The 19,936-nt window shown below is 46.3% G+C and overlaps 1 protein-coding gene across 1 annotated transcript in view; it reads left to right on the top strand.

The window, feature by feature from the left end:
• Window positions 1-19,209, top strand: part of SLC5A1 (solute carrier family 5 member 1) — a 58,662-nt gene extending 39,453 nt beyond the window's left edge. Inside the window, exons 7-15 of the mRNA XM_037052590.1 lie at window positions 48-128; window positions 1,255-1,475; window positions 1,715-1,850; window positions 2,377-2,484; window positions 5,917-6,067; window positions 8,068-8,236; window positions 11,642-11,857; window positions 13,456-13,561; window positions 16,920-19,209. Coding sequence (XP_036908485.1) covers window positions 48-128; window positions 1,255-1,475; window positions 1,715-1,850; window positions 2,377-2,484; window positions 5,917-6,067; window positions 8,068-8,236; window positions 11,642-11,857; window positions 13,456-13,561; window positions 16,920-17,137 — 1,406 coding nt within the window. The 3' untranslated portion in view covers window positions 17,138-19,209. The remainder of the gene's footprint in view (window positions 1-47; window positions 129-1,254; window positions 1,476-1,714; window positions 1,851-2,376; window positions 2,485-5,916; window positions 6,068-8,067; window positions 8,237-11,641; window positions 11,858-13,455; window positions 13,562-16,919) is intronic.
• The last annotated feature ends 727 nt before the right edge of the window (window positions 19,210-19,936 follow it).

Here is a 19,936-nt window from a genome sequence, read left to right on the forward strand (position 1 = left end):
TTGCTCTCCTGCCTGAAGCCAGACACTTTGTCTCCTTGTCCACACAGGGGGCCTGGCTGCGGTGATTTACACAGATACCCTGCAGACGGGGATCATGCTGGTGGGATCTCTCATTCTGACTGGGTTTGGTAAGTGGGGCTGCGGCAGGCTGAGGAGGTGGGGAGGCAGGGACGGAGGTCCAGGGAGGAGAACCGAGTCCAGCCTCCCTGCCTGCCTTCCCCAGGGGAGTGGTACAGCCCAGACTGGCCATCGCTGAGGGTGTATGGAGGGCACCTTCCTTGGCCCTGGGTATCTGAGTGGGGCCTGGCCCAGACGACACCTGTGTTCCCTACTGTCCTCTCTAGACAGTTGGGGCCAGTGGTCCCTACTGTGGGCCTGTGATGATGAAACTGGGCAAAGAAAGGATAAGACTAAACATCCATCAGACTAACTATGTTGTATCTTAAATTGCAGACTGAATCTTGCCTACATTTTGATGTTAAATTTCCTTTCTTGTATGAGTTGAAGATAGGAAGGGATACTTTTCTCATTTATGTCCTTCTTGGAGAAAATTTTAAAAAATCAGCCATTCTATGTTGACCCCTCCACCCCCTAATTTGGTGAAATTTTGTCTGTAAAATCCTAAAGACAAGACTAGAAACCTTAGAGTTAGAGGTGCTCATTATGGGAGGGTATAAAATACATTTTATTATATATCATATAAAATCCATTGAATTCTCCCCAGCGGTCCCTCAGGGGTCTGCAGGGCAGGGACTGGAAGGCCTACTACAAGGACACAGTCGTCAGGCGGCAGAGCTCCAGACCCCTCCCTCATTCTCTGTCCATCCCACCCCACAGCTGGGACCAGTGGGGGTCGGGCCTGGTCTGCGTGTCTCTAAGGCTGTGTCTGGGGTCCCAAAGGCCACTGCCGATGGTAGGGGCTGAGGGAAAAATCAGAGTTTTTGAACCTGGTTCAAAACCAAGGTCTCTCTCTTAGTAATTTGAACCGCTTCCCTTTGTAAAGATGTTCATGGTTGGAGCCCTTTCACAGGTTGTTGCCTTGGATCCTCAGTAGCCCCTGAGGGGGGCTGGGCAGGGTTGACAATGGATGAGAAAGCCAAAGCCCAGAATGGGCAAGTGACTCGCCCAAGACCACACAGTGAGGGCTCTGGTTGTGGGTCAGCTCCTCTCAGTCTCTCAGGCATCCACAGGAGAAAACTGCTGTGAGGAGAAGAGAATTCTGGGATGTTAATTTTTGTTGCCGGTATTTTCCAGCTTTTCACGAAGTGGGAGGGTATGGTCCCTTCATGGAAAAGTATATGAACGCCGTTCCAACCATGATTTCCTATGGAAACATCACCATCAAAAAGGAGTGCTACACCCCGAGGGATGACTCCTTCCACATCTTTCGAGATCCCCTCAAGGGAGACCTGCCGTGGCCCGGGGTCATCTTTGGGATGTCCATCCTCGCCCTGTGGTACTGGTGCACCGATCAGGTATCCACCCTGGACATGCAGGGAAGGCAGGGTCTTACCTAGGGTGTTGAAGGGACTCCTGGCTGTCTGTGGCTTGTGGAGTTGGGGAAGGCAGGGCAGGGCGCACGTGGTCTGGGGGTCGCTGAGCCTTGGCAACATTGCAGTGCCAGGCCAAGGACCCAAGATGCGGGGGAGGGGAGCTGGGATGGCCAGATGGTGTCGTGACCTGCACCCCTCCCTCACTGGGCTTCCCCTGGCAGGTCATCGTGCAGCGCTGCCTCTCAGCCAAAAACATGACTCACGTGAAGGCCGGCTGCATCATGTGCGGGTACCTGAAGCTGCTGCCCATGTTCCTCATAGTGATGACTGGAATGATCAGCCGCATCCTGTACACAGGTGACGCCTTCTGCTGGACTCAGCGGCCACTCTCTCTCATCTCTGACTCCGCGTTACTTCTAAAGCCCTGTAGCTCCCTGCTTCTTCCTTTCCTCCTCCTCTCCCTCCTGCTCCACCTCCTCTTTCCTCGTCCTCCTTCTCCACAACTTCCATAGTCAGTCTGCATACCATTGTCTGTCCATTACTGTGATCTTCGGGCAAATGAGACAATAGTTACTCCTGAGCCGCAGGGTGGCTGGCTGAAGTCCAAGGAGTGTGTCCCCTCCCTTCCCACTCTAAGCTTTTCTTTGGTTCTGTCTCTTCTGTGTAGGAGCTGCCTTTTCTCCCCAGCCACAGCTCGGGGAGGGTCAGGGCCAGCAGGGCGAGGGCATGGTAGTGAAGGGCTCAGCCAGGAGCTCCACTCTTTGTGAGAATATTTCAGGGCCTCAGACAGGAATGTCTTCTTTGAAGCCTTGTTTTGAGAAAGGGAATCTTGAAAGCATTTCCCGATGTCTGCCTGCTGACACGGCTCGTCATCTCTCTCCAGACAAAGTGGCCTGCGTCATCCCCTCGGAATGTGAGAAGTATTGTGGCACCAAGGTGGGCTGTACCAACATTGCCTACCCGACCATGGTGGTGGAGCTCATGCCCAATGGTGAGATTTGTCCCCACTGGTTGTGTCTCTTGGGCGGCTGACTGGGCTTGGGCTTTCTGCGGACTCTCTGGGCCTTCTGGGCAAAGCCATTTCCAAGCCTGGAAGTCAGTAGGGAAGGCCTCACTCCAGGTGGCCCCAGTGTTTGAACGTGTCTTCCTTTGGCAGGAAGGACATGTAGGGCTTGGGTTGGCTCTCAGAGCTGGCACCTGTCCATCAGTCAGGCTTGGGAAAGAGGTGATCTGAAAACGTGTTAGGGATAAACACAGCTTTTCCGTGCTCGTCCGGAAGGTCTTTTGAGGCTTAGCAGACACTGACGTGATGGCTTGAACTAAGTGGAGGTTTACCTGGAGGGTGGACTGATTGCTACACTGTTCCGAGAAAAACCATGGAGAGAAAGGTGGGGGGTGGTTTTGGCTCTAGAATGAGGACGTTTGAGGGAGTTGCTAGATGGGATACAAAGGAGTTTCTCACGGTAGAGAATGTGTTATCTCAGAAGATGGAGGACATAGAGTCCAGATTAGGAAGAGTTTTGAGGAGACCTATGGGGATATTTTTCATATTTCATATTGAAGAGNCTTGAACTAAGTGGAGGTTTACCTGGAGGGTGGACTGATTGCTACACTGTTCCGAGAAAAACCATGGAGAGAAAGGTGGGGGGTGGTTTTGGCTCTAGAATGAGGACGTTTGAGGGAGTTGCTAGATGGGATACAAAGGGGTTTCTCACGGTAGAGAATGTGTTATCTCAGAAGATGGAGGACATAGAGTCCAGATTAGGAAGAGTTTTGAGGAGACCTATGGGGTTACTTTTCATGTTTCATATTGAAGAGAAATCAAATTCTAGCTCAAGAGATGCAAAGTTAGTTAGGTTGGGGGCAGTCTCAGGAAATCAAAAAACCCAAAGATATTGATTGGGAAAATTAGAGTAGATTTCTATAAAATTTTATTGCTGAAAGGAAATGTAGAGATCACCCGATCAAAGTTCTTAATTTTACAGCTAATATTAAAAAATTTTAATATTTTTTAAACTGAGGTCCACAGAAGGAAAGTGACTTTTTTTTAAATTAATTTAATTTAATTTATTTATTTACCTTTAGAAGGGAAGGAGAGAGGGAGAGAAACATCAATGTATGGTTGCTTTTTGTGCATCCCCTGCTGGGAGTTGGCCTGCAGGGAACTGGCCTGCAACCCAGGCATGTGCCCAGACTGGGAATTGAACCACGATCCTCTGGTTCGCAGGCCTGTGCTCAATTCACTGAGCTATACCAGCCAGGGGCAGGAAAGTGACTTTTCTAAGCCACACAGAAACTCAGGGTCTGGCTTGTGTACCTGGCTCACGGCTGGAATTGAGGAATTTGAGATGGTCTTAAAAAATTTTTTTTTAAACCTCAGACTGGATGCATGATTTTGGGCAGAGCATTTGGATTCAGATTCTATAAACATGGGGGTAATAGTTAACTATTCCACTTAGCCGGGCTGCTTATTAATTAAGGTGGCAATTAGTATGAGTCACATGACTCTTTTAGAGTTCTGGCCTGGATTACACTGGCCTCTGTGAAGGGTTTCTGCTGGTTCTTTGGGTCAGCAGACAGGCCCTGGGTGGGGACTTGGTTCTGTATGTGGTGCAAGACAGAGAGGCCTGGCTGCAGGGCTGTGTCCGAGGCTCTTGGGAGGCAGTTGTCAGGTGGGTCAGGGTTGCCGAGGGGGGAGCAGGCTCCCCGTGGGGTGGTGGGTTTCCTGTTGCTGGAGGGTTTGGGCAGAGAGAACGTGGCAGGGATTTGTGTAGTAGGGAGATGGCAGGCCTAAGTGAGCCCTAAGTTTACTTTTAATTCTGAGTCTGTCCTCCCAATGGTGGGCCGCAGCCTGGCCTGGCCTTCCAGCCTCATCAGGACAACCCCGTGCTCCCTTTGGTGTGAAAAAAGTAGTAGAGATTACAACCAACCTTGCTTTTCACGACCGGGAAAATTTTGAAAACGGCAATTTTTTATTCTGATTGGGCAGGTGTAGGGTCACCTCCTCTATTACCCCACCGAGAAATGAGGCCCATGGGTCAGCGTGACTTTCCTGGGTTAGCTGGACACAGAGCTTTGTCTTTTCTCTCTCCAGACAACTTTACTGAGCTGTAATTCTCAAACCATATGATCTTCTCAGCGTAAACAATGAATGGTTTTCTAACATTATATTCCCAGAGTTGAGCAACCATCCCTACCATCAATTAAAAAGTATTTTTTGTCTCCCTCCACGGAAATCCTGTGTCCCTTGGCCATCACCCCACACTTCAGTCCAGCCCCCTCACCCTTGGAAACCGTTATTCTCCTCTCTGTTCCTGTGGGTTTGCTTACACTGGACTTAATCTGGACATTTCATAGAAGTGGGATCATGCAGTGTTCTTTAGTGTCTGGCTTCTTCCACAGAGCATAATGTTCTCAGGGTTCATCCAGGCTGTAGCATGTATCAGTACTTCATTCCTCTCTATTAATGAATAAGATTCCGTTGCATGGATACTCTACATTATTTTTTATCCATTAATCAGTGGATGGACATTGTGTTGTTTCCACTTTTTAGCTATTATAAATAATATTGGTGTGAACATTCGTGTACCCATTTTTGTGTGGACACATGCTTTCATTTCTCTTGGGTAGATACCCAGGAGTGGAGTTGATGGGTCATATGGTTACTCAGTGCTCAACTATTTGAGGAACTGCAAGACTGTTTACCACAGTGGCTGGATCATTTTATATTACTGCTGGGAATATATGAGGATTTCTGTTTCTCCACATATCCACCCACACTTGTTATTATCTGTCCTTTTTAAAAAAATTCTTATAACCACCCTAGGAGTTGCAAAGGAGTATCTCATTGTGGTTTTGATGTAAATGTCCTTGATGTTGAGCATTTTTTCATGTGATTATTAACTACTTGTTTATTTTTTTTTTGAGAAGTGTCTATTTCAATCCTTTGGCCATTTGTAAATGAATTGTCTTTTTATTATTGAGTTATAGGAGTTCTATATATATTCCATATACTAGATCCATATTAGATATATGTTTTGCAAATATTTTCATTCATTCTTTGGATTGTCTTTTCACTTTCTTGAATCCTGATTTAAACATTTATGCTATATTATGAATCTTTTGGATGAGAGATCTCATAAAAGTGCCCTTAGGTGGAAACACACACACACCATCATCAATCAACTGCAAGGTGTTAACCTCATATATCTTTTGTCCCTACCTCTTTGTTGACTGCTGGGGGTTTACAATATAATATAAGGCCACAATCCATTCTTGAAAATGTCTAGTCTTTCTGGAGACATCAGTCAAAGACCAACCATGGTGTGGTTTCAGAAGGCAAACAAACGCTGAGTCCTCACATGTTCCAGTACAAAAGAGCTGAAATGCTGTGTGCACCACTCCTTACCTCCTTCTCCTCCAGGGCTGCGAGGCCTGATGCTGTCAGTCATGTTGGCTTCCCTCATGAGCTCCCTGACCTCCATCTTCAACAGCGCCAGCACCCTCTTCACCATAGACCTCTACACCAAGATTCGGAAGCAGGCGTCGGAGAAAGAGCTTATGATTGCAGGAAGGTAAATGCAGCTTGAATAACTACAGAGGTGCCATCAAGCTAGAGAAGGCTGGGAGATGGATGGGGAGAATGGGAGTAACCTCTGTGACTAGTTATATTTGGCCTCCAGTGGTGTCAGCTTTAAATTGGAGATCATCAAACAATGCCCCTCTGGCGTGAGAAGTGATGTCAGAAATCATCTCATCTAAACCTCAAGTTATCAATGAGGAAAATGAGGGTTATCCTGCCTAAATCTAGGCAGCTGGGACAATGGCAGAGCCATGACTGGAACCCCAACTGAGTCTTTGTCCAGGGTCCTCGACACCGCCCCATGCTGCCCGCCTCAGCCCTCCGCACTGAGGCTCTCCTTACTGGCCGTCTTTGAGGCCCAGATGCCTCCAGTGACATGATCCTTTGCTGCAACATTGTGCAAGGCCACTGTGTGGGTCAAGTGATACTGAGCTTGGGAACACGCTCTGTAAAATCTAAAGCACTGGGCTACATGCACTTTTGTTATTATCAATGGACTAGTGGACACGGCAGGGTATGGAAAGTAGTAAGTAGGCATGTGGGTTGGGTGTGCTCTTTATCATGATTATCCGTGATCAGGTGGCCTGAATAGAGGACTAGCAGGAGCTCTGATACATCTCTCCACAGGGCAGTAGGGCAGCTGGAACAAGTCCCTGAGAAGTCAGTCCAGGGAAGGGTCCCCAGTGAGTGCAGGAAGGGTAAGGGCTCTTTGTTGTTCTCATGACCAAGATTAGGGCAAAGGAAAACTGACAGGTCACTCTCAGGTGACAAGGTGAGAGTCTACTACTTTGCTTCACAAGGTGCAACACCATCACCCTGACTAATTTTCCCTTAGAAAGGAGTTTACGGGCTTTTTCTATTATTTATGAGGCTCGAGATGCAGCATGGGAAGAGAGCCATTTTGTTACTTTGCTCAGAGCCAGACCTTTGGCCCTGAGGTTGTACTGGGACTTACAAGGATGACTGCTGCCCGGGGCTCTTCCCTGACCACACAAACTTACAGTTACGTGAAATAATCCCACACTTCACTGTGGGGACTGTAAGAGTGATCGAGGGCTCAGAGAAGCGAGAGGTGAGCGTGACATGCAATTGGAGAAGGCTCCTGGGTGAGGAAGACTCTTAACTGAGTCCACAATGCTGGGTTGGGTTTGGGTAAGTGGAGAGTGGTGGGAATAGCATTCCAGAGAAAGAAATATATGAGTGAAAACGGTGTTTTGTGAACTTTATTTTCAGACCTTTTTTGGCCTTAAATTCAGGTAATTGAGGCAAAGAAATCAACAGTCTTCTTTCTCATTAAATCAAGAGTACCAGTAAGAGGACTTGTTTGGGGACCCTCCAGTCTTTTCGGGGTTTGACAGAAACTCAATCAGAGGAGAGAGAGAAATATCTGTAGTATTCCTTTGTGTCCAGACTGTTCCTTTAGAAACTCTTCTTGGCTTATGATTTTCACTTTATTATGCAGAAGCAGGAGGAGAAGGGCAAAGAGAAGGAGAAGAAAATAATATTTATAGTCTTTATCGTGTATTGAGTGCTTACTACTTGCCTACTATTTTTTAACTACAGCTAATCCTTATTCCAACCTTGTAAGCTTATTTATAGTATTCCCAGACTACAGATGGAGAAACTGAGGCTCTGAGAGGTAAAGCAAAGTGTCCTCTGTACACAGAGAAAATAAACATTTGAATCCAGGACTGCCTGGACACAAAGTTCACATCTGTGTTTCTATACTGTACTGCTTCTTAGAGTGGGCCTCCCTCACAGTAGTGACTGGTTTAGGTTACCACTGGAAGTCAAGTGCATTTCACTTACTCATAGGTACAGATACCTCTCCCAAGGAGGCAGAATATGGAAGAAAAAGGGCCTCTAGAGTGAATTTGCTACTTATGTTTCCTTGCGGTGGTCATAATATGCATATGTATTTGCTAGTTATTTATGTGTTAGATATACAGCTATGTATATTTATTGACACTCTCTTGGGGGCTTTGATTTCAGAGTGTTCATCCTGGTGCTAATTGGCATCAGCATTGCCTGGGTGCCCATTGTGCAGTCAGCACAAAATGGGCAGCTCTTCGATTATATCCAGTCCGTTACGAGTTACTTGGGACCACCCATCGCCGCTGTCTTCCTGCTTGCAATTTTCTGTAAGAGAATCACTGAGCCGGTAAGCATCATTCATGTGAGGCCAGAAAGGCCATTCTGGCACAGAAAGGCCCACCTGGACTTGCTTATTCCCTGTGGGAGGGGTTTTCCCATATATCTCAAGGTGGAATGGATGCGTTGCTGTGGGTGTGTACATGAATGCTTCCAAGAGCCATGTGGCTGTCACGGGTTCACGCTCTCCTGGGCTCCCCTCTCCTTCTTACTGCAGTTTCTAAACCAATTCCTAGCTAATGATGTACACTTTCCATCCAATCTTGGTGATTTTTTCCCCCAACAACATGGTTCTCCCTGGGAATTTTGCAGCCCCTGGCAAGCAGCTGAAGAGGAAGTCCTAGCACAGGCTACCTCTGCGGGTTCTGCAGTGAGCTCTGCTTTCCAGCCAGCGCTCTCCAGAGCCCAGTGAGGGTGCTCATGCACTTTATACACAAAACAGCATAACAATTGAGGGGTAAAAGGTGGCACAAAATATTGGTATGGAGGGATTCCTAGAGAGGCTGCATTAACATGGGCTGAGACTGCATTAACATGGGAGGGAAGAGAGGGCATTCAAGGCAGAGAGAACCACACTGACCAGAACATGGAGGTAGAGGTGGGAGGACAGGGCAGAGGGCGAGAGACCGTGAGGAATCTCACCTGGCTGGAGAGAGAATTAGTGTGTGTGGATAGTAGAAGGCACAGTTGAGGAGAGATGTTAAGTGTAGAGTAGGCAATGCCCCCTTGAAAGCCAGGCTAAAGAGTTTGGGTCACCAATGGGGTGCCTTTGCAGGTTCTGAAGCACTGTGAAAATGATTCCTTTGGACATGGCTTCTGATTGGGGTGTTGCCCGGCTGTCTCTGTGTCCAGCCGTCTACATGCCTGGGGGCTGGTGCCAGGAAGCTGTGGGGGTGCTGACTATGTTAGCTCGTTGTCTGAAACAATGTAAATGGTGACCTATGTTTGGGTGGAGATGACCCCTTTCTCCCAGTGGGACAGAAACAAATACACACCCGGGAAATACCTCACTGGAGTGTCCCAGTTATGAGGTCCATAAATCACCACATGTACCTCTCTTCATTCGACATTTGTTATTAGGAAAATAGTCCAGATTTGCTTGTTACACAAAATCGGGTGCACAGATAAAGACCTCTGGGAGATCAGAATTGAACCTGAAAGTGATCTTGGCAAGTTAAGAGAAGTGGGCACACAAAGGCATGAGTTTCAGTAGCGATTGGCTGAGGCTGGTTCACTGGGAGACTTCTAAAATACAAGTTAGGAACACGAGGCTAGAAGGTTAGCTGGGTATTGCGGTGGTCCACAAGCAGATTTAATTTAGCAATGGGCCAGGGCTTTCAAAAAAATAAGGCTAAGAAATGGGATAGACTGTAGAAGTCCCCAATGGGGGAGAGGGATGATTCTGCCCTCCTCTGGGGGACATATGGCGACGTCTTGATTGTTATGATTGGGGAATATTATTGGTATCTAGTGGGTGGACCCCAGGGTTACTGCTAACATTCTATAATATGCAAGACAGCCCCCACCCCAACAATGAAGTATCCTGCCCCGGTGTCCAGAGATGAGGGTGAGAAACCCTGACCCAGAATCTTCAGAGAGCAGCACACAGAGGCTGCAAAGTGATTCTCAGGACTGGTCAGGCACTGTGTGTTGAGGGGTGACTCTAAGTCTTGAGGAAAATGTCAAAGGCTCCCAGATTTTTCAAGCACCTCTTGAGAACAAAGATTAAAAGAACAGGAAGAGGCTAATTGCCAGAAAAGAAGGAAAGCCTTAGCAGGTTTTATTGATACTGTTCACACAAAGTAAAGTCAGGAAATCATTTATATGACCAGATAAATATACCGAGGATAAATGGGAAACATCTTTTCTTTTCTCCTTGTTCATTCATTCATCTAGCAGACGCTTCCTGATGCCAGACATAGGGTGAGGCACTCGCAACACAAAGGGAGAAGTTTCTTCTCTGGGCCAGCACCGAGTTCAGATGAGGAGGCTGAGAAGTGACTGTACTTACACAGCAGTGTGGTCAGTGCTGGCCTGGGGGTGTGTCCACTGTGCTGCAGCCACAGCAAGGAAGGTGTGCCCACCCAGCTCTGTCTGCGGAGGAGAGGGGACATTCAGGTTAGGACCAGGTTACCAGGAAGGGAAGAGCCTTGCTCTCCTAGGTAGAGGGAATGACCTGTTCAAAGACCTGGGACTGAAACATACACAATACGTTTAAAGAAGAGCTGGTGGTTTAGTGCCCGTGGAATATAAAGCGTGGGAAGACCAATGGCTAACAAAGGAGCTGTTCAGATCAATGCTTGACAGAATCACGAAGGCTCTTTTTGGTCCCTCTTCTATGAGCTCACACTACTTTGTCATTGGTCCTTTGAAAATTTGGCTTCCAGATTCGGCCTGGTCTTGTGGGTAGAGCCTGATAAGAAAGGTACAGAGAGAAAGAGAGAAAGAGAAATAAGGAAGGAAAGAAGGAAGGAAGGAAGGAAGGAAGGAAGGAAGGAAGGAAGGAAGGAAAGAAAGAAAGAAAGAAAGAAAGAAAGGGAGAAAGAAAAGGAAAGAATGGGTTGAAAAAGAAAACCCTAAAAAATCACCCCCAATATTTTTAGTCTCTTAAAGGCTTTCATATTTTTTTAAAAGATTTTATTTATTTATTTATCTTTAGAGGGGAAGGAGAGGGAGAGAAACATCAATGTATGGTTGCCTTTCGTGCGTCCCCTGCTGGGAGTTGGCCTGCAGGGAACCGGCCTGCAACCCAGGCATGTGCCCTGACTGGGAATCGAACTGCGATCCTCTGGTTCACAGGCCCGCGCTCAATCTACTGAGCTATATCAGCCAGGGTGGCTTTCATATTTTTAATATGCAAACCCAAAATCTAATGTAAAAACACATAGAAGAATTTTACATTCTCAAATTAAAAACAGTGACTTTGAATTCATAAAAGAGGCTGACGGAAAAGTTCTTCTTCTCTGTCTCCAAAAGACCCATTACCTTTTCCATGTCTTTGAGGAATATGAATTCTTTCACAGTTACTTTACATCTAAATGTGTCTAAATCTGGAGACTAATGATAATAGTAGCTGCGGGTAGAGATTCAGGTTATTTTTAAAGTTAAAGAGAATTTTTGGAAGTAAGGCATTGGGTTGGTACTCTCACCGGTTATTAGATACTTTACCCCATTGTCTCATGAATCCTTGTCTTGTGACCCAGGTGAACTCATGTCACTGAAACATGACCGACATGACACACACCCAAGGCCTGACGTAACCTTCCCAGCCATTCTGGTGTGTGGGCTTCAGGTGGCCTGGAACCTGAAGGAGGCCTATGGTTTCTCTCACCTTTATTCTTCTGCCTCTGTCCCTCAGGAGTGCACAGCTGTTTCATGTGTTCAGCACTTGGTGACCCCAGGTTTTCTTTCACAGGGAGCCTTTTGGGGACTGATCATAGGATTTCTGATTGGGGCGGCCCGTATGATCGCTCAGTTTGTTTACAACACCGGGAGCTGTGTGGAACCCAGCAACTGTCCCACGATTATCTGTGGCGTGCACTACCTGTACTTTGCCATCATCCTCTTTACCATTTCTGTCATCATCATCCTGGTTGTCTCCCTCCTCACCAAGCCCATTGAGGACAAGCACGTGAGTATCCACTTGGGAGACCTGTCCTGCCCTTGTCTCACATGCACGCTGCACACCCGTCTTAGCTGCCCTCAGCTCAACTAGACGTTGCACACTCGTGTGACGAAACAGTCCACACTTGCCAGTGGGGTGCTGTAGACCGATACAGGATAGGAAGCTCGGGATGACGGCAGGGCAGTGTCAATCATGTGTCTTCGGCAGGAGTGCTCAAGCACTCTACGTTTCCGTCCAGGGGCTCGTCTCTGAATCATGCTCCCCAAGTGACAGCTCAGGTGCAGGCGTATGAGATCACATGGGCAGCACAGTGGCCACCCTGGCTTGGAAGCACATGTCCCACACAGGAACTTGTATTTCTTGTAACAGCTCCAAGGTTAGAAGTTCCAGACGTCCCAGCAAGAGACATACCTAGTTACAAAAATCACCACACTCAGGGAAATCTGAAGTGTGATTTACCCTTTAACTTTCCCTCTTAAGCCTCTAAATAGTGGCTCATAGAATTCAGGAAAGTTCAAACAATACTGAAGTCTAATTGACTCAAGACTTCAAAATTGGCAATACTCTTCTTTGGCTCTAGATGTCGCTCTCGGTATAGGGTATATTCACAGCCCTCCTACTGCAGATGAAGATGATTGCTTGTAGGCTTGTTCTTCTTCTTCTTCTTTTTTTTTTTACTACACGCTATACATTCTGGTAACCCGATACACCTGGCATTCTACCTTTTCCAGTTTCCAAGGAACAGAGAGAGAGAGTTAACCCAGTTATATTTGTCCATAGAGAAAGACAAAGGGTTTTGTTAGCCCATTACACCTCCCTAAATATAGGGACTCAAGAAATCCATAAGAGATCTTCAGCCTCATTGCCAAACATTCAAAACTGTGGAGCAAACTTAATGTCAAAGAAAAATTGCTTTTATAGCAGCAGGACCACCATGTTTACTCGCTGCATCTATCACAAGCTTTCTGTTGTAGTAATTCTTCCTGACATCTCCAGCTTTGGAAGCGTTGCATCCTCAAGCACATTTGGGCTTCAGGATTCCTCTTGCGTGGAGAAAGCAAAGTGGTCACTGAAGAGGGTGTGGTTGGGATGAACACAATGCACTGGTTCATTCTTCAGGTTTCTGGTTTCATGTCAGTAGAGACTCTGCCTCCAATTCTTTCCTGTTGCAAATGGCCCATGGTTCTATAAATTCTCTCCCCATAATATGACAAACACATAGCACAAAAACATTGTCTTACATTGCTGGTCTGGACCGATGGATGTCTTATTTTGTTTCCCAGAACTGGTGCAAAAAGAAACAAGTTCATTTATCATATGTACCAAGAGTTTATTCATTCAAAACATTTCTGTGCTCAAGGCAGTCTCTTAGCCTCAGAATATGCATAAAGCACATGGGTGAGTGTTTACAGGTGTATGATTTACATCTGAGTTCCTGACATATTTAGATACAATGCTATGGATCTGAACTGTTATATATGTTCGTATTGGTGCTGAGAGGCCACGGTCCTTTCTCCTTCTTGAAGCATATCTCTTTGTTTTCCCAACGTCTTGGCCTGAGACTGTTTGGAACTTTCTGCTAGCCTGTTCTGCTTTCTCTGCAGCTCTACCGCCTGTGTTGGTCCCTGCGCAACAGCAAAGAGGAGCGTATTGACCTAGACGCAGGAGAGGAAAACATCCGCGAAGCCCCAGATGAGACTCTTGAAATAGGTGACTCATGACTCAGAGGCTGTTCCCAAGCCCTAACAAGCTACTCCTACACCAGCGAGACCATTTTACTGAAGACCTCACTAAATGCCTTTATCAAAGTGCAGATCTCTCTCCCAGGGGGAGCAGAAAGCAGGGTGGGGTGTGTCTGAGATGAATAAATGGGTTTGGGGGTATTCAGTCTGAAGCTTGGTCAAGGGCCAGGGGGAGGTAGAGAATCATTCCTGCTCCCTCACCCCTCAGTTTCCAGTGCCCAGTGATTAAGGGTGGGTGAGGAATTTGCCACCGTGACTTGATTGGGGGCATGGCCAGGGACAAGGAAAGAGTCAACACTCTTCTGACATAGCCTGTGAACTGAAAGCAGATGGGATCAAAGCGGTGGCTTGTCCGATGACATCAGGGGGTGGGATAGAGGCTCAGGGATCCTATGTCCCACTGCCTTACCACATCAGATTGAGAAAACCAAATTTCTCTGGCGAAGTCCCGTGAGATAACTCCTAGTCCGTGTTCAGAGATTCATCCTGATCACAGACATACGCTTTCCTCAGCTTCTGTGTTGTACCTTTTCTTTCCTACATGGAGATGGTGGTGGAGGTGTGTGACGTACGGTGATGTGGGAGCTCAAGGTCATGTGCTCTTTACTTGGTGTGAGGCAGAAGGTCTCGTCGCTCCATCTGAAGGGAGCACAGGTCCAGCCGAACAAATTCTGAATCTGGCCATCAGGAATATCACAGAATCCTAGCTCTGGAAAGGGCCCTGAGGACATTTGGTTTTATCACCTTATTTTAAACATGTAAATTTTTTTTAAAGATTTTATTTATTTATCTTTAGAGGGGAAGGGAAGGAGAGAGGGAGAGAAACATCAATGTATGGTTGCCTTTCATGCGTCCCCTGCTGGGAGTTGGCCTGCAGGGAACTGGCCTGCAACCCAGGCATGTGCCCTGACTGGGAATCGAACCACGATCGTCTGAGTCGCAGGCCCGAGCTCAATCCACTGAGCTACACCAGCCAGGGTTAAACATGTAAATTGATGCCCTGGAAGGGAGAGGCTTTGCCTGGAGCCCTAGGCAGCTGACCCTGGTGCTGAAAACGGCAGCACCTGCCTGCCTTCCTGGAGCAAGGCTGGCATGAACATGCCCCCCACTTCTTCCACTTCCAGAAACGTCCCCAGGTTGAGTGAGACTATCATAGATTTTCAAGGAACATGCAGGGGGAGTATTTTGAATGTTTGAATGTGGAAAAAGAGATTAGGGTTTTTGTTTGTTTGTTTGCTTGTTTGTTGTTTGTACCAGAGTTAAGACTCGGTTGGATAGAACTCATCCCATTTTAACTCAAAGTAAAGAGGCAGGATGGCGTAGAGACAGAGTGTGGGATTTGGATTCAGGAAGAACTTAGATTGACTCCTAACTTCTCTACCCACTGCCCTGGGCACATTATTTCATTTTTCTAAAGCTCAAGCTCATCGTATAAAAGTATTGTAAATGATAGCTTATACTTCATAGCACTGTTGAAAACACTGAAGGAAATCATATTCCATAATAGAATTGGCTATACTTGTAGCATTTTGTTTGCCACTAAGGAAAAGTTTTCCGAGTTTGTTTGAAAAGAGGTGAGCAGCAATATGCATGTGTCAGGGATGCCTATAAGGGACTCCCCCACTGGGAGAGAATAGGCGGAGTGATTTCTGAAGCTCATGGCAGTACTGGAATTCTGTTGTTTCTGGGTGAACTCATGGTGAAATCATAGTGATCACCCTGCCCTTGAAGTGCAATAAACTAAAGCTCTCTAGAGGGCTTTCATAGACAATGGGTGTCACCTTCACCATTGTCCAAGAGACAGCAGTATGAGAATTCACCTCTATAGCATTGTCACCATGACCACCATCCTCGTGGCAGATAACGATGCCGTCATAATGTATTTGAATTACGAATACTTTAGTGTAGCATTTAGTTTTGGTGCTGCATCAGACTTTTTACAGCAGACAATGCAGGTATGATTCTTCCAATTTTAAAGATGAGTAAATGAGATATGGAGACTTCCTCAAAGCTACCTAACGTTAAAAAATTTTTTAAATTGAGTTTTGGAGAAAGAGAAGGAGGGAGGGAGAGGTTGGCTTGTTGTCCCATACATCCCATACATCCATTGCTTGCTTGCTGTATGTGCCCTGACTGGGGATCACATCTGGAACCTTGGTGCATTGGGAGGATGCTCTAGCCAATGGAGCTACTTAGCCAGGGCCCATCAACTTTTCCATGGCCAAAATAAGCCTGAGTTTCTAACTTGGGCTGGTCACTGAGCCTTTGCCATTCTCCTGTTTTGGTGAAGTGGATCAACGTACAGGGGTACAAGGAGGCTTGTCCATCTCTTTCTTACATGTGTGAGAGTGAAAAGAGAGACTACAAGGAGGCTCACACTTCTTGGCACCTACTTTGTACTGGGTGGTCTCTTATTCAATCTCATAACGAAGAAGCCATTATTTATTCAGTTTGACAGATACAGAGAATGAGAGGTGAATTAACAAGGTCATTAAACTGGGTTTTTGTCCCAGTTCGGACACACGTATGTGTTTGATCACTACGAAGGTTCTTTCCAGTTCTAAAATTCTGTGCCGTAAGAACGGGAGAGTGGAGAGCAGTGATCCTTGCCATGGTGCTGAAAACACAGTGGGCTTCATCGCATATCTAGTGAGTTACGGACCTGGCACTCCACCTCTGGTCTGTCTAGCTGCAAGGCCATACCTGGGCAGAGGAGAGAATCAGTCCCCTTGGCGGGCATCCGCTTTGAGTGGCAGGCCGGTTGGATGATTTGATTCAGCAGTGTTGATATGCAGCATCAGCTCTGGAGTTCTGAGGTGTCATCACTGCTGCCCTGTTCAGACTGGTTCTTACTACACGGCTAGACCAGTTGCAAAGCCTTGGGATTCCCAGGAGTAACCCATGAACTCGGGAGTTATGAAATTCTCACTGCTTCTCAGCGATGTAGCAAACAGAACTGTTCAGATGTTTCAGAGGTGTTACAGCGCTCAGCCCATTGTTAACATCTGTCTGCCAGAAACTCTCATTCCCTGTTTGCTTCTAATGATTCTAAATGAAAACATGTTTTGCATTGGGTTTGGTAGAGATAAATGTACGCTGGTTGACCATAAGGCTGTAGAATCCATCTGTTAATACCATCTCGTAATTAACTCAGTGGACTCGGACATTTTGTACCATGTCCATTCCTGTGAATAAAGAAAATTGGGAAGCATCTGACGAATGGCAGCTGTTCCGTGATACGACATCCCCCCGGCCCCTGGGAAACTTCTTCTTGTTCCTCCCACTGCTGTATCCAACCATTCTTTTATTCCTTTTCTCCAACACAGAATATCCTGAGAAGAAAAAAGGATGCTGCAGGAAGGCCTATGACCTGTTTTGCGGCCTCGACCAGCCGCAGGGCCCCAAGATGACCAAGGAGGAGGAGGAAGCCATGAAGCAGATGATGATGGACACCTCCGAGAAGCCTTTGTGGAGGACGATCATGAACATCAATGCCATCATCCTGCTGGCCGTGGCCGTCTTCTGCCATGCGTATTTCGCCTGAATCCTGCCTTTTGCTGCAGACTGCTCTCCTAAAGGCCGGGCTGTTTGTTTTGCCTCCCCTTTGTCCCTTTCTGTGGTATTGAAGGGAAACCAGCCAGTTGTACATTTTGACCAGTTGACAAATGCACACATGTATAATTATAAGATAGCTGGATAAAAGTGATTAATTTGCTGTTAACTTATGTATTTGAGGCCAGTGTGATATAGTCAGGTATACGTATCAGAGCCACAGAAGAAAAGTCCACTCATTCAGGAAGAGGCAGTCCATGGGACAGAAGGCCCAGGACGCCTGACGCACATCTGTCTCAGGGAGACTCAGCATGTCAACATTGTTTGTGACCCTTGAATGTCATTTTTCAGAGCTGTGCCCCCTTGGTTCCTGCCACTTGCCCTATTTGATCCTCCTCAATATTTTTAAAGAAAAATTTTACTCCTCATCATATCCCTGTCAAATTTTTTTGGCACAAGAAAAATCAACCTGTTATACTGATAAACCCTTTGAAGCTAAGGATGGGAGCTAGATGGGGTCTCTCTCTGGGCATTTGCTCTTTGAAGGAGAGAACAGGACCCGAGAGTAGTACTTACCCCAAAGCAGCAAAAAGCCAAATGGAAAAAGCCAATGGCTATTATAAGAGAGACATATTTTTTGGTCATTTTGGAAGGTCAGAGAAGACAACAAACCAGCTACATGGCAATCTTTCAAAAGTGGTCAGTTGGTCAAGAACAATGAAACCAAGCAAACTGTCAACAGATCCCAAGGCCAGTAAGTGGGGGGTGGGGGAGATAATCTGGAGCCATGAGGATTTGCTGGGCTGCTTGGAAGTGTCCACTGGGGGTTCCTCATTTGCTGGGCTCCTTAGAAGTGTCCACTACGGTTAGCCTTAGATCTCACTCAAGGTGGCGTTCGCTGTGCCTGGAATGTTTGCACCACTCAGTGGTGTTGGTGGACTGAATGAAGAGTGTGGGCATTATTTATAAACATACTTTGTTTTCAGTTAACTTCTCTTGTGGCTGCACACAGCACTTGCATGGTGACTGTCATGCACCTCTCAGAGGCCACTCTTCCTCCTGGTGTGGATGTTGACATACGGGCTCAGAAGTCGACTCTGTGTCACGTCATGGAGCAAGTGTGCCTCTTGTGGCATCTGTCCTCACCAAGCCGCCCTGCTCTCCTCAAATACTGAAACTATTAGCCTGAGACCCTCCTCCCCATGAGTGCAGGTGGCTGTAGACCCTGCTCATTTCAGTTGTCAGATTGATGACTGTCCCCTGACCAAGGTCAGGGATCATGGTCTCTGCTCCATGTGGTAGTGCTCAACACTTTTAGCTGAAGGGAGTGTATTTGTAATTGAATTTGTTTGTTTCCTAGAGAGAAATCTTTTAAATTTAACGAGCTAAATAGCATTCTTTCAGATCTACCTGTGAAACCTTAATCATATTGTAATATATTCTCATTAAAGTAGAGAAACTCTCAGGATGGCCGTGTTGACTGACTTCAGGCTAGCTTAGAAAGGGTGGGGTCTGAGGCTCTGAGGAGCTGAGTGGTTCCTGCATGTGAACTTGGTTCAGCAGGTGAAGAAGTGACTTGTTCTCAGGGAAGGAAACCCAGAGATGTGTTTGAGGTGCCCTTATATTCCTCTTATGCTAGGGAGAGAAGATGGAAAAGTAGAGAATTTCAGGTGGCTAGCGTTGCTCAGTGTATTCAGTTTTGTGTGGAGTTTGTGGTATTTTTGAGTTTTGAGAGCATAGAGGGAGAGGGTTGATGCTGATGGATGGAGTGGGCACAAAGTATCAAGTTTGTCCTGGGTTCTGTGTCTAGCTTTGCCAATGACTCATCATGTATATTGTGGTAAATTATGTTGTCCCAACTGTGTGTTTTTCTGTTTAACAAGTGGGAACCTTGGTGCTCATAGTGTCTCCCTAACTCCTCTGGGTGTGATGAGGTCACTTGGACAAGGGGATGGGAGATACATACATGAGAGAGGCCATACAGATGTTATATTAAGTTGCAGTTAGTCCCTTAATTAAAATGTATTCTTGTACTTTGAGAAAAATAAACATTAAAAGCTATAACATCCACGTTGCCTTTTCTCTAGACATTCCAGACAAATACCAACCATGTCCGTGGTGAGGTTTAGTTGGTGTAATTAGAAAGCAGGCACCAAGACAGTTGAGAGTAGAATATAGAATATAGCAACATGAAAAAAAGGTAGGAAAGTTTTGAAATACTTTCGATTTCAAAAATCTCTAGTAAACATGAGGTGAGTAGCTCTACCTTCAATGTATAATATCCTGTTAGGATAGACTGAGCCACGTGGGTAACCAGGAACCAGTAAGCGATAAACTGTACTAGAATAATTTCAGGGTGCAGGAAAGAGCTCTTCTTTTCTTTAAATGGAAGATGGGTGTTATGGGGCAGAGTGATTGCTTATTAATGCTCAGTTTATACAGCTGAAAAAAGTCATGCCCGATTAAGCAAAACAAGCTTCTTTAAATATAGATGACTCTCAAAAGGAAAACACAGACCTCCTATCCTGCCAAGTAAAGCTGGTCCTGGGATCTTTGACATGTTCTATATAGGTGAGCCAGGCTCTGGTGTTTACCTAGAGAAACTTTTACCTCTGGAACTCACTAGAACCCACTCTTTGCTGGTGCTGAAGTCACTCACCGTTTCCTATAGGATGTGCTGCAGCCTGTCCTGTGTCACAAAACAAACCCTGGGAGAAAAGCACCTATGTGCTTAGGTGAAGAAGAGAGATTGCTTAACATCACCCCTGCCTCCAAGAAAACTTCTAACATT

This window comes from Sturnira hondurensis, unplaced genomic scaffold (genome assembly GCF_014824575.4).
Source record: "Sturnira hondurensis isolate 20B ecotype Veracruz unplaced genomic scaffold, ASM1482457v3 Scaffold0007406, whole genome shotgun sequence".
Lineage (NCBI taxonomy): Eukaryota > Metazoa > Chordata > Mammalia > Chiroptera > Phyllostomidae > Sturnira > Sturnira hondurensis.